General features: G+C 38.3%; 1 protein-coding gene across 7 annotated transcripts in view; it reads left to right on the top strand.

Annotated features, from left to right (window-relative positions):
• Positions 1-22,463, top strand: part of LOC127651287 (uncharacterized) — a 44,326-nt gene extending 21,863 nt beyond the window's left edge. For 5 of the 7 annotated variants that reach the window (XM_052137055.1, XM_052137058.1, XM_052137060.1 and 2 more), the window contains 2 exons: positions 1,007-1,092; positions 20,022-22,463. In XM_052137055.1, the coding sequence (XP_051993015.1) occupies positions 1,007-1,059 (53 nt within the window). In that variant the 3' untranslated portion in view covers positions 1,060-1,092; positions 20,022-22,463. Of the gene's footprint in view, positions 1-1,006; positions 1,093-14,634; positions 14,941-20,021 lie in introns of those variants that run through there. The other 2 variants (XM_052137056.1, XM_052137059.1) reach the window with 2 other exon arrangements.
• Positions 22,464-26,488: the final 4,025 nt, after the last annotated feature.

Genomic DNA, 26,488 nt, shown 5'->3' on the forward strand with positions numbered 1-26,488 from the left:
GTTTGCCCTGAATCAGCAGGAGAAGGGGGGGAGGTTCACGGCTCCCGGGAAAGTATAGCGGACATCCGTGCGTCAGGCTCAGACTGGGCGAGCGGACCGGAAGGTGGCAGCCTAGGTGAGTCATCAGCACCAGACGCTGCTGTGACGCTCTGCGATGCAGCGGCGAAATGGTCATCCAATTTGGGGGGCTCGAAGGAGAACGCCGGATGGCCGCGAAGCAAGCCGAACTCATCCCGAGCTCGTACGGAACCAAGCAAGCGTGCCGGGGGCGGGTGGTTCGTGGGGTTTTACCCGGCAAAACAGAGCACGTCGTCATCCACAAATCACTTTCAACGCCAGCCGGGTCATGCTCAATCCCGTGGGAAGGAGGAACGATGCAGGGGGCCGCTGAAGTGGCTTTCTCTCGTGAGAAAAGAAAGCCACGACAGCAATGTTGCCGTGGCTATGTTCAACGGTTCAAGGAGGTTCAACGCTCGCATGTGTATGTTGCTCTTTTACAGAATCAAACTCTTTTAGAGGAAAATAAACTCTTTCAGAGAAGTCAACTCTTTTATAAGAGAAGCACAGTCAAAGAGCCCAGGGGCAGAGTCTGCACGGCGTGCAGAGAGGAGAAAGCCACTGGAATGCGCCGTCAGATCCAACAGCAAGCTTTCTTGCAGAGGTGGGTGAAAGCAGTCGTGTGTCACACAGATCGCTGATCACACAACCGTTCGGCTCTGAAGAAAAAATCTGTCAGGCATTCTCTCACCTGCTCCCTTTCTACTCATATGTCCGGGGTGGGGCATGCAAATTCTGTCTGCCAACTTGACAATGGCCTTTTCTCAAGTTCAAGTTCAGAGGTACGTGAGGCTCTCAGAAGAGACACCTTGTGTCACTACAATAGAAACAACGAACATGGCTTAAGCGGCTCTGTGTTTGTGGGCTTAGAGAGATTCTGTAGACTTGTGTACCAGATGCATGTTTAATTTTTTCACTCTCTATGCACTACTGTTTTTATGTTTTTCAGTCAATGACTATGGCCATGAATTCACTGAAATCTGTCTTGATGGCCTACTCTAGAAGAAATCAGCACATTCTCAACATTTTACAACAGTAAGTGTTTACACACATTACACAGAGAAACACAGTGCTTCAATAAATATTTGATCAAGTAAGCAGATTATTATATACTGTACATACTCCGTTTATGGCCTTATACTGTAAGTTCCAATTCACAGATAAAAATGTAAGACATTTCTCCTAAAGTTATTTGAGGTGTACAGCCGTGGCCAAAAGTATTGGAAGTGACATAAATTTTGTGTTTTGCGAAGTTTGCTGCTTCAGTATTTGTAGATTATATTTTCACATGTTTCTATGGTATACTGGAAAACGGCAATAAGCATTTCATAAGTTTTAAAGGCTTTTATTGGCAAAACATTCAATATATGCAAAGAGTCAATGTTTACAGTGTTGACCCTTGTTCTTCATAACCTCTGCAATTCGCTTTGGCATGCTGGATATCAGCCTCTGGGACAAATCCTTTCTTGCATTATTAGTGCTCAGAGTTGATCACAATTTGTGGGCTTCTGCTTGTCCACTCGCCTTTTGAGGACTGACCATAGGTTCTCTATGAGATTAAGATCCGAGGAGTTGCCGAGCCACTTCATTATCACACGTGACATGGTGCTCCATCATGCTGGAAAATGCACGGATCATCACCAAATTGCTCCTCGATTGCTGGGAGAAGTTGCTCTTGCAGGATGTTTTGATACCATTCTTTATTCATGGCAGTGTTTTTGGGCAGAATTGTGTGAGAGCCCACTCCCTTGGATGAAAAGCAACCCCACACATGGATGGTCTCAGGATGCTTCACTGTTGGCATGACACAGGACTCATGGTAGCATTCACCTTTTCTTCTCCGGACTATCGATTTTCCAGATGTCTCAAACAGTCGGAAAGGGGCTTCATCAGAGCAAATACATTTGCACCAGACTTCTGCTGTCCAATCCTTGGACTTCCTGCAGAATTTCAGTCTGTCCTTGAGGTTTTTCGTGGAGAGAAGTGGCTCCTTTGCTGCCCTTCTTGACACCAGGCCATTGTCCAAAATTCTTCACCTCAATGTGTGTGCAGATGCACTCATACCATTCTGTTGCCAATATTGAGCAAGCTCTGAACTGGTGGTGACATGATTCCATAGCTGACACAGGAGAGATCCACTCTGGGACATCTTGAAGCCTTCTTCACTGCAGTCGAACCTCTCTCCTTGAAGTTCTTGATGATCCGTTAAATGGTTCTTTCAGGTGCAATATTCTTTGAAGCAATTTCCTTGCATGTGAGGCCATTTTGATGCAACACGATGATGGCTGCACGTCTTCCTTTAGAGGTAACCACTGTGCATAAAAACACAATGATTGGAAGCACTTCTTACCTAATTTTAGAGCAAACAGTCTGCTCTTATAATTCAATTTATAATGATAGTGATTTCACCTGACTAGTACTCGTTCACACTTTCCCAGGTGCTGCTGATATGGTTAGTGAAATTATGTTAGCTGGTCATTTTGTGCCAGGGCCAAAAAAACAGTGACATTTGGGTTTTTGTGATAAAGTAAATTTGTTTTGGCCAATGAAGCTTTTTGCAATTATTTAAAATGCATCTGATCACTCTGCACAATAACCTATAAACAATATGAATCAACACCACAAGAACTGATGCAGAAAACTTTGCAAAACACAAAATTTATGTCACTGCCACAACCTTTGACCATGGCTGTAATTTTTAGGTCTGTATTGGTAGCTATGACCGTGACTGTATAATTTCTAAGGAATGATAAGCTAGAAATGCATCACTAAACAACTTGATTATTTTTTTATTTCTCTTGTTATATATCTCAATGGCCCTAATTTTGAATATGTCCACAGGTTTTAAACAATAAAATTCCATTAAAAAAAAAAAAAGTCCAAACAAGATTTTGAGGAATGTCAAGGTTGTGAATAGTGTATGAATAGTTTTAATATATTGTGAAGTCTTTGTTTGCAAGTGTATGTAGTAGAGGGCAGTCCATCTCTCATCACACCATATTTACTGAGCTCAATCATTTATGCCTGCTCCATGTCAAATGTCATCAGACACTTCAGAGATAGTTCAGTTTTGTTCCTCACTGTCAGGATGTTTTCTGCACGCATGCCCAAGCAGGTTGAGGCCTAATTGCTGTTTGAGGCTCCCGGTGAATTATTATTTTTTTCTATCTTAACAATCAATGAGAGAACCTCATCATTATTTCAGTACGTGCTGTTTTTAAAAACTCCCAGTACAAGTTGGGTTGTGGATTGAGTAGTTGTGAGTAGATCATGTCTCACTTTATAGCTTTGAAGAGACCCAGATGTATCATAAAAGCAGCCCATGTGACTCAATTGTCATTCTGATGGCATTAAATAGGTTTTGGTAAGAAACAACCCAAATTCAAGATTACATTTTTATTGTGAAAAACAACATCTGGGTTGTTTCTAAACAAAATTGGATGCCTTCAGAAGACAGATGATGCAGAGTGCTTTTACAATACTTTTTAAAGTTTTTTTTTTTTAGCTTTAAAGTTAAACATTATCCTCTATCATTGCAATGCATTGCATTATTGTATTGCGTTCTGCATAAGAGAGAAAGTTATATGGGTTCAGAATGACATGTGTGTGTGAATAAATTATGATAGAATTGTAATTTTGGGTTAACTATTCCTTTAATGTAAGTAAATACTGGTAGCTAAGCCTACACAGAAGAGGGTAAGCTGTTATGTGCTGTAATGTTTGGGTGTCCATTTTCTACAGTATATTTGCTATATCTTGAGAATTTGTATCTGTACAAAATAAAAAGATATAGCCAATGTACTGTATATACAGTAGATTACGTGTACACATAATAATTAGGAGAAAAGTGGAAAAAAGGCAAGAGTGAAAGAATCAAAGAGAGGAAGCAGAGAGAAAACCTTTCATTCATTCCAGCTGTTTTGGAATTGCTGGACAGGCTGGATAGATGAACTTGAAAGAGGCCATGTTCTCCCAACCCTCTAGATAACAGCTAATGTTCATGACTGCTCATAAAGCAGTATAATTAGACAGAGCCCCAGGGACTATCATATAGGGTATTATTTTCCAATAAGAGGCTATGCTTTCATGTGCTCTCCAGAGTCCAGTCATTGTTGGAATCCCCATTTCCAGGTTTTGGGAGTAGATAGGGCTCTCATAATTGCTTCAGCTGTCCTTATAGACAGCACTTTCCTATGGTGTTTGACCTATTTTACAGACTGATATAAGACAAGTAATCAGACAGCAGTATTTTATACAAAAGACAGCAGTTGGTCTTTGTGAATAGATGCTCAAGACTTTGTCTTCAGAGGCTTAATGTCAGGGCCTATGTGTGGGGCAGCAACTAAATCATACATCAGATTATGTATATATTAACTACATTCACGTTAATCGAAAATGATTGACTTATATTGAACAGTTAGGTTAGGTTTGCATACTAAATTAAAATGAAAACAAATAAACAACCATCACACCCCTGCCGATCTTCAGGTGCATAGGACACTTAAAATGGCTAAAGAAGGACTTTGGCTGAATCTTTGCTTAAGTTGTGCAAGCTACGACAGTGTGAAAGAGTTTTCTTTGTTACCATTATATAAAAAAAAAAAAAAAAAAAATGAAGAACTTGAAAGTATTATAGAAGTGGTCTGCCCACCATTTTCTAATGAGAAATAAGTGGACTCTGTGAGCATTGTTAGTTTTACAACAACAATTTAACACTAGCCCAGGCCTGAAGAATATTATATTTTGTGCTTTGGTGTGGATGTAATAGCAGTGTGTGTTTGTACTTGTATGGAGTTACTGACTACCAGCTTTTTGATGTGGTTAGCGGCTTTATCACATCACCTGGCCAGGTGTAACTTGGGTGGAGTGGGTGTGAGAGAAACTCAGAGCTGTACCAGGTGGTGTCTTCTGGTTTTAATGTAACCTTGAAATGTTTCAGTTAGCCTTTCCTTTGTAGTTGAGTTGTGAAGAATTTTACGACTTTTACTCAGTAATTGCAAAGTCGTGGTGAACTGATCGTATGGAAAAAAAATATGTTAGGCAGAATGTTGGAAACATCATTCACTTTCATTGTATAGAAAAAAGATGCAGTAAAAGTGAATGGTGAAATTTTGCCTAACATCTGCTTTTATTTTCCAAAGACAAGAAAGTCATACAAAGTTTGGTACTACATGAGGATAAGTAAATGATTATAAAATTTGTATTTTTGGAAGAACTATCCCCTTAACTGTCTCTAAAACTGAAGAAACCTTCTCAGCCACTGGTTAAGTGTGGTTCTCTTTGTTGGTGGTTAGAATGTATTAGTAATTTGTTATGTTTCCATGGGTACATTAACAGTATGGGTTTTATAAGGTTAACCACACATTAGTTGTATATATACAGGGTTGGGAGGGTTACTTTTGAAATGTATTCCACTACAGATTATATAATACATGCTGTAAAATGTAATTTGTAACGTATTCTAAATGCTTTGTATTACTACTTCAGCACTGGTTGATTTTTTTTAGCTTGTTTTGACTATAAAAACTCTGCTAGTACAATAAGACAAAATATACATGTTAAAAATACATTCTCTGAAAAACCTAAATATCTTATGCAGTGTTGTTTCTAAAACAAGATAAATATAATTTAAAAGGATTTTTAGATAATTTTACAGGAAAACAATACAAAACTATTATCAAGAATATGATTTTTACCCTATCATCAAAGGTCTTACTAGAAATAATAAATTATGATCCAACGTGAATTTTCTTGATAAAAAATATGATCGTGCCTGGTAACATGTGCATTTAATATATTTTAGCTTAGCATAAAAGCTGAAAATTTACACAAGGTTTATTTCTATTTCTTCTGATCCAAGCTTACTTCAAACATACTTCTCTGTCTGCTCGTATGAATGTAATACATCATAAGAAAGTGCTTCACCGCTGTTCAAATGCACTTTGGATTGCGTCATTTATATGCATACATGTTTTCCATCTGAAAGGACTAAATATTAAATGAAACAAATGACAATAAAATGCAAAGTAATCTCTTTAGTAATAAATATACTTTTGGAATGTAACTGTATTCTAATTACAATTATTTAAATTGTAACTGTAGTGAAATACTCTTGCCATCTCTTGCAGTATGCCCTGTTCTTATATTCTAATCTTTTCTATTTGCAATAGTAATGTTTAGGAGTCTAAAATGTATTTTACCTATTGACACACTTAATGACACACATCATTTTATGACAAATGTTTTTGTGAAACATCTTAAGTGCCTAAAAATGTTGCACAGTACTGTGATAAAAAATCATTTCATGACATATATATATATATATATATATATATATATATATATATATATATATATAGATATGTCATGAAAGGATTTTTTATCACACCAATATAGGTCTGTCCCACCACACTGACCCAGCAACTCTATCTGTTTGATTCACATAGGGACCAGAGATCAATGTCTCTGTTGATCTCACTGTAAATCCTTACACCTTCCTTGTTTGAAACTATTTTTGCAGAACAGGATCAGAGAAATGTAATAGGCCCCTGTGGCAAGCCAATGACTTATTTTCCTTCACAGTTGGGAGGTAGAAACTCAAAGCTCGCTCTCACCCAACTCAGACCACACAAGTTTTTACCAATGGTAATAATAGTCCTATTGTAACTATTTTTTAATTTTATCATTTAGTTCAAGGACACATTAATACCTATTATAAAAAATTATAGAGTAAGACAGAATGTTGCCACTTAATGGATTCTTCCTGGGTTATTGTCACACAATGGCTATCAAACTCAAAGTTCATCTATATTTTCTCCTCCAGCTGTTCTTTTGCTTGTGCTTTATTTATCCATCCTGTGCTAGTCATACTTTTAATGATGGACACTTTCAGTGGGGATATATTTGCAATGGTAACTTTACAAGCAGTGGTCATTTTAGTAGGGTGATAATTAGTCCATAGCAAACACACAGAAATCTCCAACTTCCTGCAAGTTTCTTGGAACTTTTGTGTTAAGAAAATCGAGCTTAACAAATCTTGGTAATTAGGGCCACCGTAGTGGTAGAGTTAGTTTCTAGTGCTAGCTCTGTGACAACTTGGAAAAACTGAGACTAACAGATGACCAATTTATCCTGCTGTTTGTTTGTTGGTAATGCTAATGTGTATTTGTGAAGGAAAAACTATTTCCTTATTGAGAAGTCTAGTTTGTCTTACTGTGTTTTCACTTTGGTGAAGCCATTGATTGTTTAAGGTTTACAATGTAGGCAGGCAAGATAGCCAGCAAATTTTCCCAATGAGAACAAGTCTGCTATTCTTTAGCACACTACATGCAATTAAACACCCACCACCTGCTCTGAACAACCACCACAAAGACTTTCTTGACCATCACTAAAGTCTGGCAATGCTTGTCTAGACAACAGAAGTACTCAAAAGGGGATATTTTATTGTCTGTGTTCCATGTGTGGATTCTCAGGATTCGTAAAGGGAAATGGTCATTGGGATTGTTATGTTCTTGTTGATGTATTTCTTTAAATCTAAACCTACTTTTTTACCACTTTTTGTCATTTAAGGTGTCAATCTGTACGTTTGCACATGCAGTTTTGTGCAGTTAAGGTATTGTTTGTAATGTTCTGGCAGGCAAGAACAAGCAAGGATGAGACGATGATGTGTGAGAACCCAAGTGCAGTAATTTTATTGAATCCAAAAACATGAATACAAAGTGAAAACAAAACAGAACATAAAACAGAACCTAAACATGACTACAAACAAATTGACTAGACTAAAAGAAAGAACAATGACACAACATTACACCAACACAATACTTGACCAACAACAATGGCAAACATGAGGGCTTAAATACATGAACATGGGTAACTACAAGACAGAGATAATCAATGACAAGACTGAACTAATGAACATGATAACAAGGCTCATAAACATAGACCAATGAAGAGACAGGACTAATAAAAATAGTGGAACAGGAGGGTCAGATGGCAGTAACATGACAATGAAACAAGATCAAAACTCATGAAAACATGGCAGGAAGTTCCTGGCATGAACAGGAAATCACATGACAGGAACAAGGAATTTAGTTTTCAAAATAAAGACATGAACAAAACACACTAAAACGTGACAAAAGTCTTCATCTGTCTGTCCAAGTATGCATGACACAATGCGTAATCGAATATTTAAAGGAAGAATGTCAGCTGTGACCAACTTACATGTTGCTTGTCAAGTCTTGTGATGCACGTGCAAAACGCAGTGGTCAATTGCTGTCCGATCAATGTGTATACATGCTGGACGAAATCAAGCTACATTAGCATTATCAAGATCTGTAAGTCAGACTAAAGTGTTTACAAGACATTTAAAAAAAGACAAATTATTGACTGAAATCCAGCTTTTAAAATGTGTAAATATGCCATTTCAGATCCAGCTTTTGTGTTGCAATTGTGATGTTAAGATGGCTTAAAGGGACAGTTCACCCAAAAATTGAAATTCTCTTATGATTTACTAATTTACCCTCATGCCATCCCAGATGTGTATGACTTTCTTCTGCGTAACACAAAGTAAGATATTTAGAAGAATATTTCAGCCATGTAGATCCTCACAATGCAAGTGAATCGGTGCCAAAACATTTAAGCTCCAAAATCCACATTTTGGGAGCATAAAGGTAATCCATATGACTCCATTGGTTAAATCCATGTGTTCAGACATGATATGATAGGTGTGGGTGAGAAACAGATCAATATTTAAGTAATATTTTGTCATAAATTCTCCTCCCTGCCCATTAGGAGGTGATGTTCTAGAAGGATGTGAATCACCAAAAACAGAAGAAGGAGTAAAGTGGAAATTGACTGAGCAGAAAGGAGAATTTAAAGTAAAATATTGGTCTGTTTCTCACCCACACCTATCAAATAGCTTCAGAATATATGGATTTAACCACCAGAGCCATCTGGAGTAATTTTAGTTGTCCCTTATGTGGATTTTGGAGCTTAAAAATGTTGGCACCCATTCATTTACATTGTATAGACCTAAAGAACTGAGAAATACTTCTAAAAATCTTAAATTGTGTTCATCAGAAGAAAGAAAGTCATAAAGTCTGGGATGGCATGAGGGTGAGTAAAAGATGATAATTTTCATTTTGGGTGAGCTAACTCTTTAACTTCCAATCACAAACTATACATTTATATTTAAATATGATATTTATACATTTATTTTAAATATGACCAGACAAAGGTCAAGCACTTCTAATTAGAGAGTAGCTTGTCAATATGCTCACTGAATCAAACCTCCAAACATTCCAGTGGTTTCCCTAGCTAGGTTTCCATCCAAAATGTAATTTTTTTTTATGTGCATTTCTGTATATTCGACTAAAGAAAATGCGAATCATTGTGCGTTTCCATCCACTACGTTATCAGCATTATCTTGAGGGAGCCCGCCTTGTCATGATGGAGCCCGCTGCTTCAGAGAGTTATTTGTGGTGTTGGACATCGTTTTATTAAATGCTGCCAGAAGACACAGAAGAATGAATGTAATATCTCATATTATGAGGGTTGAAATGGCTGTTATGCCCATATGTACCTACAAACACCTGCGCTCAAAACGTCTAGATGTGAGTTTAAATGTTGAATGTCAAGGGCTATGTAGGAAGAATTGACCTTTTGTTGGGCCAGTCACGTCAAGCTATCGCACACCCATACCCACCGACAAGCATAATGGCATGCACATTTTAACTCATGGGAAACAATAGAAAATTCAACTCTTCCTAGCACAGTAAATTTCTATGCGAATTTAGAAAGTGTATTCGCATATCAAACGTTTCCATTCAGGATTACTTATGCGCATTTTCAAAATGTGCATAAAAAACGGAAACCCAGATAATGAACTCTATTACAGACTGCAGTGGTCCACAATTCAAAACATTACATAGAAAAAACAACTGTCTAGTATATTCAAGTCATGTGTTAGATATTTTTATATATATATTTAAAAGTAGTTTTTTACATTGTGACCCCACTTCTCACACTTCTATTCATTTTGGAGGCCTTTATTATTAAGGCACTTAGGTCTCTGGATGGCCATTAGAGCTGACACAGCGATTTTACGTGGATACATTTTAGGATAGATTTTCACCAGGTTTTCTGAGATTCCAAGAATCAAGAATCATCCTTTCCTTTTAGTTCTGTAGTAATTTGAGGCAAAGACAAAACCTTCTATTAGTGATAATATTGTTCCCTATTTTTATCTGATGTGGTTTTTATATGTTCATACATAGAGAGAGGGAGGGAAAGATAGATGGAGAAGAATAATCAGTGATTGTTATAAGGAGAGACTTTACTGGTTTGCACTTCCTGCTCAGCTTCTGTTCGGACGCTCTTGCTTACTGCTCCACGCTTTTGCTCTATCGCTTTTATATTTTCATATTTTATCTCCTTTTATCAACTAATTTTAACTAATTTTAACTTAAACAAATCAGCACAGTGCTCAAAAGCTTGGACTACTACAAAAAAAAAAAAAAAGCAAAGCAGAATTCTTTTATCCGACCAGCCTCCCACTGAAAGTTTTCATTCCAGGGAAGGGAAAACACAACTGCCTAGATTCAAAAGGATAAGAGAAAATGCCTCTTCTGGAATCTACTTGCAGGCACTAACTGCCACAGACTTTTACAAAGGATCTCAGTTCTTGAAACAAAGTTATTTACAGGACCACCAAACCAGACGGAACACACAACAGAGCTTCGTCATGGACGCCCTCAGCATACAGCCGGTGAGTCCCATGAATCTAGTGCTCCTCGACAGGCCATACTGAGTGTAGAGAAACAAACCGATCGACTTACAAATCGATGGCAAAAACAGGGAGCGAGACCAAAAGGCACTCGAGACATCAGATTGTCACGAGCATCTCATATTGCCGCAGTAGCATCCTCTACCCCAGATAACGGCTCTGACAAGGATTGCAAACACTGGTTTCCTACCACCGCCTATACATCTTGAGAACAGATTTGAAGTATTAATGAATGAGGAATCCCCAAATGTGATGAATGTGATCGAACACAGACTGAATCAGCCAGTAGCTAACACTGATGTGAACTGGCTCAAGGTCGAAAGCAGACAGCGGCATTCAGCTCAGAGCGCAGCCGGGCCCAGGACTCTGATAGTGGGTGACTCCATAATCAGAAACATTAGCAGCAGGGATACAACTACATGCTGCCTTCCACAAGCAACAACCTCAGATGTAAACAGGGAACTTCAGAACATTCTGATGAAACATAAGACTGCAAATCGACTCATCATTCATGTGGGGAAGAATGATATTTATAAAGAGCAGTCAGAACTCCTTAAAAAGGATTTCAATGAACTTTTTGAAACACTTGAAAGACTGAAAGTTCAAACATTCATCAGTGGACCACTTCCAGCAAGAGGAACAAACAGGTTTTCACGGTTGCTTGGGCTTAATACATGGCTGCAAAAAACCTGCAATATAAAAGGAGTGAACTTCATTGACAACTTCAATCTTTTCTGGAGTCAGAGGCAACTGTTTCGACAGGATGGCCACCACCCAAACAAACTTGGTTCAAGAGTGCTAAAGGACAATATCTCCTTCTCCCTCAATCATCCTTCTGCAGTGTGTGCCAATCCACTCAATCTGAATGGCACACACACACCTGGACACAGTATGAATGACCACAGGACTTCACTTCAGCACCTGAATGGACATGCAGTTGACAAATCACACAAGGACAATGATAACATCACTCAGCCACAACAATTTCTGCTCATGGACACAATCTCATCTGAGCCCTGCCCACAAAGTTCACCACAGACAGACTGTGACATATTAGAACTGCTCCAAGATTCAGCACCCAAGGACGACTTTCTGGAAAACATCCAGGGAAACCAGGACAGCATATTACAGCCCCTCTCACCAGACACGTTATCCCTCTCTCCAGCATCTCCACATCTGTTTTTCTCAGAGAAAATGGAAGAACTGGTGTATGCTGGAACCAAACTATCCCACTCTTGTGCTGCAAGCCCCAGATATCAAGCAAAAACGTCAGGCCCCTCAAGCACCTGCGGGCCCAGCTCGCCCTCCCCCTCCTCCTGTGAGAGCTCTTCGACCTCTGCCACAACGCCAGGGCTCACACCCTCCTCCATCTGCTCGAGGTGAACCAAAAACAACTGATACCAGCTCTCAGTGATATGTGTTGGGTCCCCGCTATGATAACAGTAACTTTCTCAAATGTTTACAAAACAAGCGGGAACCCAGTGTGCCTGTATCAATCTCTATTGCTGTTCGATTACATCATAGAAAGTCTAAGGCCTTCAAAAGCCGTACAGCAAACCCATCTAATCTGGTGCCTATTACACGCCAAACTAAGATTGCTGTGGGGACAAAAACTGTTAAGTTAGCACTTTTAAACTTCCGCTCACTTAAAAATAAATCACTTCTAGTCAACGACTTAATAAGCACATACAACCTGGATTTTATGTTTCATCCATATCCAGCTCTGCTGTGCAGATGTGATCAGATTAGTGATAAAAAGCTGGTCGCAAGTCATCTGTTTTGGTGCCTAGACATTGCACAGTCCTGTTGTCACAGTACCAAAATTTCAGTAAGTGGTACCGATACCAGTGCAATTTCACTGTTCTTGATACCACAGCAAAAATATGATATGATAATGTGCTATTAAACACACCAGTTCAGTGATTTTTAATTATTTAATAATTATTTTAATAATAATTTTTCCAGATCTCCATGTTTTAAAGTTTAATTTAATTTCATCATCAAAATGGTGTGTAATCAATTCATTCTTAAATTGTTTAACAAGTGAAAATGTTCTACAAGTCTTTGCATTTTCTTGCCAAAAGTTTAATCAACAGCAGCCTTGCTTGTCATTATTGCTTAATTATACCACTACTGCTACTTTTAATTGAGCCGGAGTCCCTCAAGGCTCAATTCTTGCGCCACTCCTGTTCAACCTGTATATGCTCCCAATGAGCCAAATAATGAGAGAGAACCAAATTGCTTACCACAGCTATGCAGACGACACACAGATCTACTTAGCCCTATCACCTAACGATTACAGCCCCATTGACTCCCTGTGCCAATGCATTGATGAAGTTAACAGTTGGATGTGCCAAAACTTTCTTCAGTTAAACAAAGTTTGGAAACAAAGATGACATTCTCAAGGTGAATGCATACCTTGACGCTAGGGGTCAAACAACTAAAAATCAAGTCAGGAATCTTGGTGTGTCTCTACAGTCAGACCTTAGTTTCAGTAGTCATGTCAAAGCAATAACTAAATCAGCATACTATTGTAGCACCCTCTACCCTCTCAGGAATGACGTACCTGAGCTCTTAGGGCGGGTAATCATACATACATTACATAGGTATCAGGCGGGCTTAATAACTTATGCTCCAATGAATAAAGGACAAACCCTAACTTGTTTGTAAAACCCACGTTTTGCACATGTACATTACAACCAAACTCTACCACAGAACGATGCTCTTAAAGGCGCAGATCCCATTTACACATCGTAAAGAAATATAAACTTAGTACCCAAGAAACATTATTTGAAAGGGTCTTAAATACTCCAGCTTAACTTTTAGGGGAAAATCACCAGGGTTACACTATCATCTGAAAAATATTGCAAGAATTAGATGCTTTGTTTCCAGTCAAGACCTAGAGAAACATGTGCAAGCTTTCATCACCAGCAGGGTGGATTATTGTAATGGACTCCTCACTGGCCTTCCCAAAAAGACCATAAGGCAGTTGCAGCTCACACAGAACGCTGCTGCCAGGATTCTGAGCAGAACCAGAAAATATGAACATATCACACCAGTCCTCAGGTCTTTACACTGGCTCCCAGTTACATTTAGGATTGATTTTAAAGTATTATTACTGGTATATAAATCACTCAATGGGCTAGGACCTCAATATATTGCAGATATGCTCACTGAATATAAACTCAACAGATCACTCAGATCATTAGGATCACATCAGCTAGAAATACCAAGGGTTCACTCTAAGCAAGGAGAGTCTGCTTTTAGCTTTCATGCCAGCCGCAGCTGGAACCAGCTTCCAGAAGAGATCAGATGTGCTCCTACAGTAGTCACATTCAAATCCAGACTCAAAACACATCTGTTTATCTGTGCATTTACTGAATGAGCACTGTGCCACTGTGTGTCCGAATGTTTGTACTGTATTTTATTTTATTTTATTCTAAACTGTTTCAATTATTCTTATTTTTTTTATTCTTATTTTAATCTCTTCTATGTAAAGCACTTTGAATTACCATTGTGTATGAAATGTGCTATATAAATAAACTTGCCTTGCCTTGCCTTGGTCTTTACCAATTACACTTAGAAGCTGAACTTGTGGAAGTTTGTGACATACATGCAACAGCGATTTGTATGTCATGCACTGCTATTTTCTGTGCTCTTTTATAGCAGTAAGCACAACTGACCATCCATACACACTGTTTCAGGCACATGTTTGACTGAAGAGATGGAGCTTTGTGTATTAAAGGGGGGTCATCCAATATCACATTATCTCTCATCCAGTTCTATATTCTCAGTATGTGTCCTAGAGCAGCGGCTTCATAGACCTGGCTGTGATCAGTCCACTGCTGAAAGATACCTTCACTTGCTAGTATCTGCCCTGGGTATCACAGCCACATTCCAGAGACCGGGATTGAGAGGTCAACTCCCAGATCACCAACACAGACTCTTATAACTCCTAGTAGACTTCACATGGCAGCTTTGGCACACATTCCATGAGGTGGTTGAAAACATCTTTTGCTTTTAAAACATGCATTTCACATAATTATCCTGTTATTCAGTAATTTTTCTACAGAAGCATCCTCAATTATCAATTTTTATTCAGCAGAACAATCTTTTCAGGCTCTTTCAAGGTGAAATTACTAAATAAATTGAGAAATATCAAAGGATTTCAGATTTTTGCCTTCAAAAACCTGTCGTCTATGCTCAGATATTCATCTGTGGCTGAGGAATAGCTTTTACTCAATATGATATGATCTTACGTGTCAAGAGTAATTTGTTTTGCAGCTAGAAAACACTTATGAGTATTCATTTTTGAGCAGTATTTCACTTCACACCAAGGAGTTGGGGGGTTTTATTTTATTCTCATTCCAAAACCCTATTTTGGGTTTTGGGTCACACAAATCCCTTTAGGTTTCCACACCTGAAACCAGACATGAGGCCATAAGGAAAACACTTGAAGTGTCACCTTATTTATCTGAACTCAAGTGGAGAAAGGTATGACAAATGGATAATATGCCTTTTGAAAATACTTTGCCTAAATGGTGTTTTAAAGGTAATTCATATCGAATAACAAATGGAAAAGGATGTTTCTTTCCCTAAAACAAATAGCTGCTATACACTCTAGCCATTACATTTAAAAAAAAAAATTGACTTAGTATCTTAGATTTAGGCTTAAATCTAGACCGTAAACAGACAAAAAGTATTGGGATCGAAATTTAAGCTCTAATATAATTAGAGCTTCCACTTCAGTTTAACAGATTGGTGCTCTTAGTTCCCTGGTTTCTTCTTGATAAATCCCTAAAGGAATGTCCAGCTATCTGCTTTTCTTTCTCTAGTTAAGGGGGGTTGGGAGATTGATATCTCAGGCTCACTATACTATTTACCTCAGCTCAGCCTAACTAGTCTATTCAGACTTGTATGCTTCAATGTGCCTTTGTGTAAACGTGCCGGCGCATGTCACTGTGTAAGCAACCTTAAAGGGTAAGGTAACATAAATGTGTGTTGGCAGTGTGTGCACACAACCACCCTAATGATAAAAATCCACCTTTCGCAGATTCTGTACAAAGTGACGTCACTTTATATAGGCCCTGCCCATGACTGTTGACAGGCACTGCTGTCGGACTTGTTTGTTTGTGTGTGTTGTTTCGTTATAAAGCATAGCGAATGTTGAAACAGTATTTGTGTGTATTCTTGTTGCTCATCCATCATTGCAAAACTGCTGAAAAAACTCTACAACAAATAAATACATTTATCAAATAACCATTTGCAAACTTCCTGGTTCATTCTCAAAGTTGTTACTTCTGACGGAGTCTCTCCCTCATCAGTGTCTGACACCGGTTCAAACATATAGGGCTGAACGTCTTGGTTACTGTCGTAATCTACGTTCCCTGATGGAAGAACTAGGGGTCGCTCTTGAGAGCCCCCGAACACCTCCCATTCTTTGAGAATTGATGAGTGGAATTTGCATGCCACTCCCCTGGACATACGGGTATAAAAGGAGCTGGAATGCGATTCCATTTCAGCTCTACAAACACAGTGACTGGGGCAGAGAGAGCCTGCCCAAGGGAGACTCGGATCTGACGACAGGGAGACCGTACTGCGGAATATACATCACAGGGGTTACCGGAGTAATCGGCACCTGTGGAGAACCTATCCCAGTACAGGGCATATTAGACCCCGTCGTGGGGCTGACTGCAAACTCCTCCGCTGAGTTCATGAACCATAGAGCTTGGGAGGAAGGACATTCAGGGTCCATCGCTTCGTGAACTTGACTAGGGGTAAAATCGCATGTTTATGCCTCAGGGGAGGGGAAAGGTGCAATACACAAGCGATACATCTGGCCAGGTGTTCCGTATTACCAAACACTACCTGTTCATATCTGAAAAAACACGGACAAAACCAGCTCAACCCGGAGATTGTAAAATCTTGCAAAGTTATTGGGTGTTGCCCAGTCCGCTGCTCTGCAGATGTCTGCTAGAGAGGTGCCATTGGCTAGTGCCCATGAGGACGCCACACTCCTTGTAGAGTGTGCTCGAACCCGCAAGGGGGCAGGCACGTCCTGGGTCTGGTAGGCAATAAAATGGCATCTACGATCCAGTGGGCAAGCCTCTGTTTAGAGTCAGCGTTCCCATAACACTGTCCACCAAAGCAGACAAAGAACTGCTCAGAGCGTATAAAGCTCTGCGTGTGATCCAAGTAGGTGCGCAAAGCACACACCGGGCACAGCAATAACAGGGCTGGGTCTGCCTCCTCCCGGGACAGTGCTTGCAGGTTCACCACCTGATCCCTGAAGGGAGTCATGGGAACCTTGAGCACATAGCCCGGTCAGGGTCTCAGAATCATGTGAGAATCTGCCGGAACGAACTCCAGGCAAGAGTCGCTGATAGAGAACACTTGCACGTCCCCCACCCTCTTGATGGAGGTGAGCGCAATCAGGAGGACCATGTTTAAGGAGAGGGCTTTCAGCTCGACTGACTTTAGTGGCTCAGAGCATACACCTCCTTGGAATTTATATATGCTACTGTTGCTGTGTTGTTGTATTGGACCAACACATGATTGCCCTGGATCAATGGCAATAGCCTCTGCAGGGCGAGTAGTACAGCCAGAAACTCTAGGCAGTTGATGTACCAACCCAGTCACGGTATTGACCATTATCCGGCGGCTGCATGCCTGTTGCACACGGCGCCCCAGACCAGTTTGGAGGGGTCTGTGGTAACCATGACACATCTGGACACCTGCTGTAGTGGAACTCCTGTCTGTAGAAATGCAAGTTCTGTCCAAGGGCTGAATAAGTAGCGGCAGAGCGGTATGGTAGCTATGCGAAGTGTGCCACGGCGCCATACCTGTCTTGGTACTCAAGTCTCATATGCATCAACCCGAGCAGAGTGACTGCCGCTGAGGAAGCCATATGCCCCAGGAGCCTCTGCATGTGTTTCAGTGGAACCACTGTCCTCCACCTAAATTACTTCAGGCAGTTCAGCACTGATTTTGAGAGCTCGCTTGTGAGATGCGCCATCATTGAGACCGAGTCTAACTCCATGCCGAGAAAAGAGATGCTCTGAAGCAGGGAGAGCTTGCTCTTTTCCCAGTTGACATGAAGCCCTAGACGGCTGAGGTGCCTACGCACCAAATCCCTGTGCGTACACAGCAACTCCCGAGAGTCTGCTAGAATCAGCCAGTAATCAAGGTAGTTGAGTATGCGGATGCACACTTCCCTTAATGGGGCAAGAGCTGCCTCTGCGACTTTCGTGAAGACGCGAGGGGAAAGGGACAGGCTGAAGGGGTGGACCTTGTACTGATATGCCTGGTCGTCGATGGAAAACCGTAGAAATGGTCTGTTGAGCTAGAACTGAGACGTGAAAGTACACGTCCTTCAGGTCTACAGCCGAACCAATCTTGATGCCAGACACACGTAAAAATGTGTTTCTGCGTCAGCATCTTGAACTGGAGTCTTTGTAAGGCACAGTTCAGAACTCACAGGTCCAAGATTGGCCGCAACACACTGCCTTTTTTTAGCACGTTAAAGTAAGGGCTGTAGTCCCCTTTCCCCATCTCGGCTGGAGGGACAGGCTCTATCGCGTCCTTGTGAAGAAGGGTTGCGATCTCCGCACGAAGGGTTGCGCCGTTCTCACCCTGCACCGAAGTGAAGTGGATGGTGCTGAACCGGGGCAGGTGCCTGGTGAACTGAATCGTGTAGCTGAGCCACCGCGACAGGTTGGAAAGCGTTAGTCCAACCACCAGGCAAGGAGCACTAAGGGGACCGGACGGGAGCAAAGAAGCGTGCTGGGGAACGGGGAGGTCCGCAGGGAATTATCCATCGAAACCGCACCAATTCAACTCCCCAAATCGCCTCCAGCGCCAGTCGGGCCGGCCTCATACCCGTGGGTAGAATCCGCAGCACAGGGGGGCCGGCTTGAGAACATGAACCATCCACAAACACTGCCTCAGTGTGATTGCTGTCCAGACACGTGAGGCAGCGCCCATGGCCATCGGAAGCGGAGAGATAACGACCACATCCAGGAATCACACAAAGACAGAAAGGCATCTTTATAAATACATGTCTTTAAAAAGATGTCAATGTGTGTGCTCTAATAGATAAAATATAGGAATATACACTCTTTTAGCACTGTCGAAGCACCCAGGGGCGAAATCTGCACTCCAGAACTTCTGGAAATGTGTTATATATCCAACAGCACATGCTTCTTAAGAGGTGAATGGAACAGCAGTAGTATTCAGTTCGCTGATAGTACAACCGCTCGGCTCCGAAGAAAAGATCTGAATGGAATCGCATTCCAGCTCCTTTTATACCCGTATGTCTGGGGGAGTGGCATACAAATTCCACTCACCAATTCTCATTGGCCTTTTCTCAAAGAGTGGAAGGTGTTTGGGGCTCTCAAGAGCGACCCCTAGTGTCACTATATCGACACAACGTCAAGTGAGTGACAGAAGGGAACACCACTATTTTCACGATCAGTCATATTGCTTATGATGTCTAGTTATCCAAAGCAGAGATGTCAAAGCTCAGCCCTATTCTGGATACGGGGTGGGGAGCACCAGCTCATTTGCATTTAAAGACACACAAACAAAAACAGCTAATTTTTATTCCCACCCAAATATTGGCATTTTCAACAATAATAAAATAATAAATTATCTGTAGGGTATTTTAAGATTAAACTTCACAGACACATTCTGGGGACACCAAATATTGAAATGACATCTTGTGAAAAGGGGCATTATAGGTGCCCTTTAAAGGTTCAAGGAAACATTAAGCATATCTATAGAAGTCTCATGAGTTTGGTATTTAATGCAATATTTCAACTCACTGAACTTATACCATACTGAAAAACTATGGCTGGTTTATACCAGGGATTGACACCTTTATAAATTGTAGGTGCCCAACTTTACTCCTGTCAAACAGATGTTTTAGTGTCATGTAAAATGTCATGCCAAAGGTTAAATAAATACAGGAAAAACAGAAGGTAAATCAATGGATGAGGTTATGAAAGCTGGCTTTACAACTAAAAACAAGTGAAACATAGAAAATGGCTTTGATCGTTTTAAAGCCAATTCTAATGCTTTGTCAGCTTATTTGTGTACTTTTTTCTTCTTACATTAACTGAATGGCAATGAATCATAACTACAAATTGTGTGAGTAAATAATAATCAATGCTTTGTTTAACAGATCTCTGAACCTGATAAATGGATTTTTGAACCTGGAAGTATGTAAATGAATGTCTGTTGCAACAAGGAAAAAATAACTCATTTTCATCATCATCATAACAATCATCAAAAATCATTCATTTGTAAGTTATGAGTCATTGTTTTAATTATGTTAGTTGCATATGTATCTTATCTGTTATATTTCAGTATTTTAAACATTTCAAATTAGTGGTCGACCAATATGGGTTTTTTATGGCTAATGCTGATATCCAGAAAGCAGGGTGGCAGATATATCACACAATTTCAAATAGTAAATAACATAAACATAATATTGCTGAAAAAAGTTATAAACTCTTATTTAGCACTATATTTACTCAATTTCACAAAAAAACTTTAACTTTGTAAAAAAATATCAAATAAAATAATATTGTATTTGAAACAGTAAATAGCAGTTCATATTAATAGCAGTTTCTTCTGATTTCTGTTTAGTCATCAGATTTTAGTATGTTAGTAATTTACTTGCACATTGTTCATATATTAGGAATAAGGAAATAACAGTACACACAGCAGTCCAGCAACCATGGATGACATGTCCAGAATCAAACCAATTGTACATACAGTAAATAAGATATTTACTTAAAGCACACGTGAAGTGCATTTACTTTGATGTTGCACTCATGCACTCGTGCAGATCCAGCATTAGCAGCAATCTCCTGACAGTTTAAACGGCCTGGATCGAATATTGGATTGTCACGGACTGACCTCATTATTTGTGAATCAGAATCAGCTTTATTGCCAAGTATGTTTACACATACAAGGAATTTGTCTTGGTGACAGGAGCTTCCAGTGTACAACAATACAAACAATACCAAAAACAGCAGCAAGACATAGGTAATTAAAACAAAAAAGAATACAAAAATAAATAATTATACATATACGTACACACACACACGTAGTGCAAATCTATTACAATCTGTTATATAAAGAACAAAAATACAGTATTTTATGTAGAGCACAATGTAAGTAATGGCAGAAGTGGATATGCTGGATAATATAAATAGACTTAAACTGTGTATTGCACATAATTATTGCTCAATGGGACAATTTAATTGTTCATTAGATGGATAGACTGAGGGAAAAAAACTGTTCCTGTGTCTGACGGTTCTGGTGTTCAGAGCTCTGAAGCGCCGGCCAGAAGGCAACAGTTTCCTCAATTTGATTCCTCAAATCAGAGGAACTTTTGCTCCGGATCCTGAAGTTTTGATTCTGCAGATGGTATATAATCTAAGTTTTATTTATATTTGCCTTTTATCATCATAAAATTTATTTAAAAGTGAACAAAACCCTCAAGAAACAAATCGGCCAAATGGGAAAATGTATCGGGCGATGCGATAATTAAAAAAGTCAATATATCAGCCGATTCAACAGACTTGCCGATATATCGGTCAACCACTATTTCAAATCTAATTCATGCAGCTTTAAAAAGTATTTTTTTCTCATTCCATTTAAGGTTACATTTTCATTATGTTTCACTCAATTTAATGTTGTTGTACATTTGAATACATTAATTAAAAAATGGATGTACATTTTAAGGTTATGTAAAGAATATCTCATAGTTTTGCACATCTGCCCACAGTGCTTACATTTTGCGAAGAGTTTAGAGTTCCTTTTTTGATGTCTGTTACATATGCCAGAACTATAATGTTTTGGTAGGCCATATAATTGGATGTACAGTAGGCTAATTCATCTTCCATCACTATGCTTATTGTGAATTTAAAGTAAAATTTGTCTACTGACTCTTTATGCATTATAAAATGCATGCTCGGTTTTAAATGGCCATTGCCATTTAAAACCAATGCATGCTCGGTTTTAAATGGCCATTATGTTTTATGAGCTGGTATCATTATGACTGGTTTTGTTAATTTGTAATAAACTGTGCTTTCTTAAGTTTGTGTATACACAGTCTTAAGGAAAATATTGTTGGCAGCAAAGTCTGTTTATAATTACTAGATTCTTCCATCCAATGTCATTATATCAGGTAATACTCAACAAAATGATCATGTGATTATAAATGGATTATATCATTCATTTTATTTCATATATACAGTATTTCTTTAAATTAAACAATACTTTATGTTTAAGCTATATTTTTGTATCTAATTGTAGATTTGTATTGTAATGTCATGCTCTTTTTTATTTTATTTAGCTTATTGCTGCAGATACAGTCCTACATTAACTATCACTACCACTGTTACTTATCTGTGCTGTTGGATCAAACTTTGTGTAATATTGATTTGAGCAAGAAGAGCATGTTCAGCCTGCATGTAATAAAACAAGTTTACCAATATTTTCACTTTGTGTTACATTTTGATCTCGATAGTTATTCAGTGCTTTACAAAATGAATTGCTCCAAGCAGATGTCAAAATAGATGGCTAGTTATGTCATATGCCATGCACAATAAAACTGCCTCTGTCTTATAATTCTGGTCGGAAGTTATTGGAATTGTATTTGATTAATTTCCTAACATGCTTTGATACCTGGTAAGAGAGCAACAGCTCTTCTTTAGTTAACTGCCTGTTAAGACTATTTCATCCTCAAAAAGTTTGTAATTTTGGGTATAATAAAATTCTCAGAATGTGTTTCTAATAAACATTTTTTTAAAAAAGGGCTGATGCAAACTTCCAGACTTCCAAAATTTGTGCCCCAGGTGAACACTGAAACACCTTGTACTGTGCGCTAAAAGACAAGAAGACAGGAATTAGTTGTCACCTCAGAAAAATTTTTCAAACACCTGAACATCGGAGGCCCCTTTAAAAAAAATTACCTGACATGTTCATGTAAACAAGAGGAAGAGGAATGTGAGGAAGTAGTAGATGACGCAATACAGTCATCCAAATAGTTTATACTACCTGTCCTATTTAGTATGTACTTGAAAGACCCTTCAGTTCAGAGTATTTGGTTTTTATTTGGGTTTTTCATCCATTATTCTTTCAAATCATTAGTTGAATATGTGAGAATTTTTTCAGCCAAACGTTGGGGGGTATTTTTTGTTTTAAAAATAAATTAGTATTAAAATATACAAATTATGTTAAAGGTAGAGTTTAAACTTTTTTTTGTGATCAACATACACTCATGAAGAAACATTACTGAGGGGACTTATTGCCTGCACCACCAAAACATCGCTCTTGGTCTGAATTTTAAATGCCACTCTGATGCTGTATTCAATTATATTGAAAATAATTTCAGAGCATTCCATTGCTTTACCCAAGGTTACATAAAGCACTCTAAAAATTATGCTTTCTTCTGATGCTGTGTGAGTGCCATGTGTGAGGAACAGATCTTACTTTAAGTCTTTATTGAATGACCAGTGTTCCCATCCACCATAACAATTTTACTCTGTTCCTTACACTGAGATTTCATGCAACTTCAGAGGACTTTGTTCATTGCAGTATTAGTCATTTAAAATAGATTTATTATGCTTTTTTGATATTTTTAATTAAAAACATATTGTGACTACGCTTGTATCTTCTTGTTATTGAGGAATAGTTCGGTTTAGCCATAAGGGTGGGTTAGGTGCTCAAAGATATCTGTGTTGTGTAAAAAAAATTATTGTGACTTAATTTACCTGTCATAAGTTTTATATTGTTGATTTGTGTCTGGTTTAAGACTGGTGTTCGGTTAGGGAATCTTAAATATCGATATGATAGTAAAATGTACCTAAAATAATGTTTTTCTAAGTATGATAAAACATAATGTGATTAATTAAATGAAAACACATAATAATCTAAAGATTCTGAGCCTGTAATGCAGGGATTCCCACACTTCTATGGCATGAGATCTACATTTTCATAATGTCGTTATAGTAAGATCTACAATGCATTATAGACAGTCTTGTCATAATATCAAAATATCAGTTTTCCACAACAATACTAGAAATATCTGATGATTCTCGACACCAAAATGAATATTTACAAACTTGTTAATTAAGTAAACATTTCTTTAAGTTCTTACGTAATTATTCAATACAAGGAAACAATCAGTAAAATAAATAAAGAAAAATAAGAAAATAAACAAATGAAGAAAACAGCAGTATCAAATATTCAAGTTAACATTTCGAAATAAAAATAAATTACATAAAACTATATACAGTAGATTACAAGTCTCCAATACATGATTATAATACATTCATATTAATATAATATATTAATATATAATACAATAATATAAGCTACATAAGTTATCCAGCCAAGAGTTATGAGGGGACTTATTGCCTGCACCACCAAAACATCGCTCTTGGTCTGAATATATTGAAATTATTCACAAATGCGTAAACGCTTATCCATCAATTCGATAAATGTTATACATGCATTTTATTATCCACACACAAATGCCTTTCAATTTGTGTCTGTGAAGTTCAGAATTAAATGACTGTGCACCTATTTTTACAAATAGAGATATATTTAATACAAATGTTCCCTTTTGTATAAATGTAACACAATTTGCATGTTTAACCAAAAGAAGACGTTCCAAATTAAAAACAAAATGGCCTTGTGAAGCACTGAACGTACATGTGTGGGTCAAGTGACACACGTGCATTCATTGACATGTTTTTGTGTTTTATTTCTTTGAATTTTGAGACTTTTGTTTAGCTGTTTTTACCATAGCTGACCCGCACACAGACAACTGCCAATGAATAAGTCCTAAATTCATCCATAATGTGGGCACATCTACCCACCAGTTTGGGAAAAATTCACAAATGCGTGTTATCTGCCTTATACATTTTTACTTGTGTATGTGTAATTTATTATTACATTTATGTGCAGCCTTTTGTACAAATAAATCACAGTTTGTGTATCCAATTAAATAAAGATGTTCTAAATTTAACACAAAATTACCTTTTGAAGCATCGAATGTGCATTTGTGGATCAAGTGACACGCATGCATTCATTGACATGTTTTTGTGTCTATACTGTTTTATTTCTTTGGATTTTGAGACTTCCTTTCTGCTGGTTTTGCCTTGCACGATCCACACGTAACTGTGTAATAAATTAAATAGCATCTGAGTTCAGCAGAAAGAACCAAAGGTTTGTCTCAATTTTTCTCATATACAACCAAGGATAATGTTCTGTCACATTGTAAAAGGCGACATTTTTTGAGTGTATGTCCTGGTGACAATATGTTTTTGTTACATGTCAGTAGTTTTTTAGATAATAGGATTCCAACACCTGGCTCACCAGGTCTTTGTTCCAGGTCAGCATTAGAATCAGCTACTTCAATGTTAACTAAGTTTCTAGACTGAAATTCCTGTCTACACAATGGGAAATATCTGTTTCTGTAGTCAAAGCATGAGTACAGTTCTTAATGTTTGTATCCAATAGAGCTGGGCAGAATGGATATATATATATATATATATATATATCATAGCGATGGAATAAAATGTCAATCGGAACAAATGTTTCTATATCGTGGTATGCAAATTTATGTGCATGCAGTGCTCTACTTGGCTGAAGGTGAGACTGATACTGAGACAAACAAACACAGAAATAGATAAACAAACAGAATGCAGGATGACTCCGAAACAAGTCAAACGTAGGAGGAATATATTTTTGCATTTAAGGTGTAGTCTCACGTTATTGGATGAGAGCCCTTTTTATCAGCTGTTGTTTATTACCATTGACACCTTCAAGCTTTGCTACCGACTGTTCTCCCGCAAGCACGGAGAGAGAGGAGATCGCAATTACATCAGGAATCAATAAATAACAACTCTGAAAACAGTGCATTTATATCAAGTAGACTATATTGTTACCAAAACTGTTTCCAGTATCTAATGGAAGGCAAAATCCAAAATAAAACAGTGATTGAGGGCTTTGATTCAAAATCAAAGCAAATGCTTATATTAAAATAGAAAAGAATATTTGTGGTTGTATTGAAAAGCAATGCAGAGTAGATAAAACAGATAAAATATTATTTTAATATTTATTTATTGATAAAGTTTTTCATTGTAATGGGCATGACAGGTCTTCCATTAGGTTACATTTGGGCATCATTTTAAATAAAAAAGGAACTTAATATTTTTTCACAAGTTTTTGAATCAATTCCATCAATTTGCAATCGCTTCCCTCTCCATGTTTGCAGGAGAACAGTCGGTATGAAAGCTTAAACGTGTCAATGGTAATTAATTAACAGCAGCTGAAGTGCACGCTCTGTCTACACGCATGTCATAAAAAGGGCTCTAATCCAATAACGTGAGACTGCACCTTTTAATGCAAAAATATATTCCTCCTCCTGCGTTTGACTTGTTTCGGAGTCATCCTTCTGTTTGTTTATCTATCTCCATGTTTGCTTGTTCGTCTCTCTAACTATCAGTCTCACCTTCAGCCAAGTGGAGCATTGCAAGCACAGATTTTACATACCATTATATAGAAGATTTAGAAACATTTCTACCGATTGACACTTTATTAAATCATCACAATACATTCCGCCCAGCC

Source organism: Xyrauchen texanus, chromosome 11, assembly GCF_025860055.1.
Source record: "Xyrauchen texanus isolate HMW12.3.18 chromosome 11, RBS_HiC_50CHRs, whole genome shotgun sequence".
In the NCBI taxonomy this organism is placed as follows: Eukaryota; Metazoa; Chordata; class Actinopteri; order Cypriniformes; family Catostomidae; genus Xyrauchen; species Xyrauchen texanus.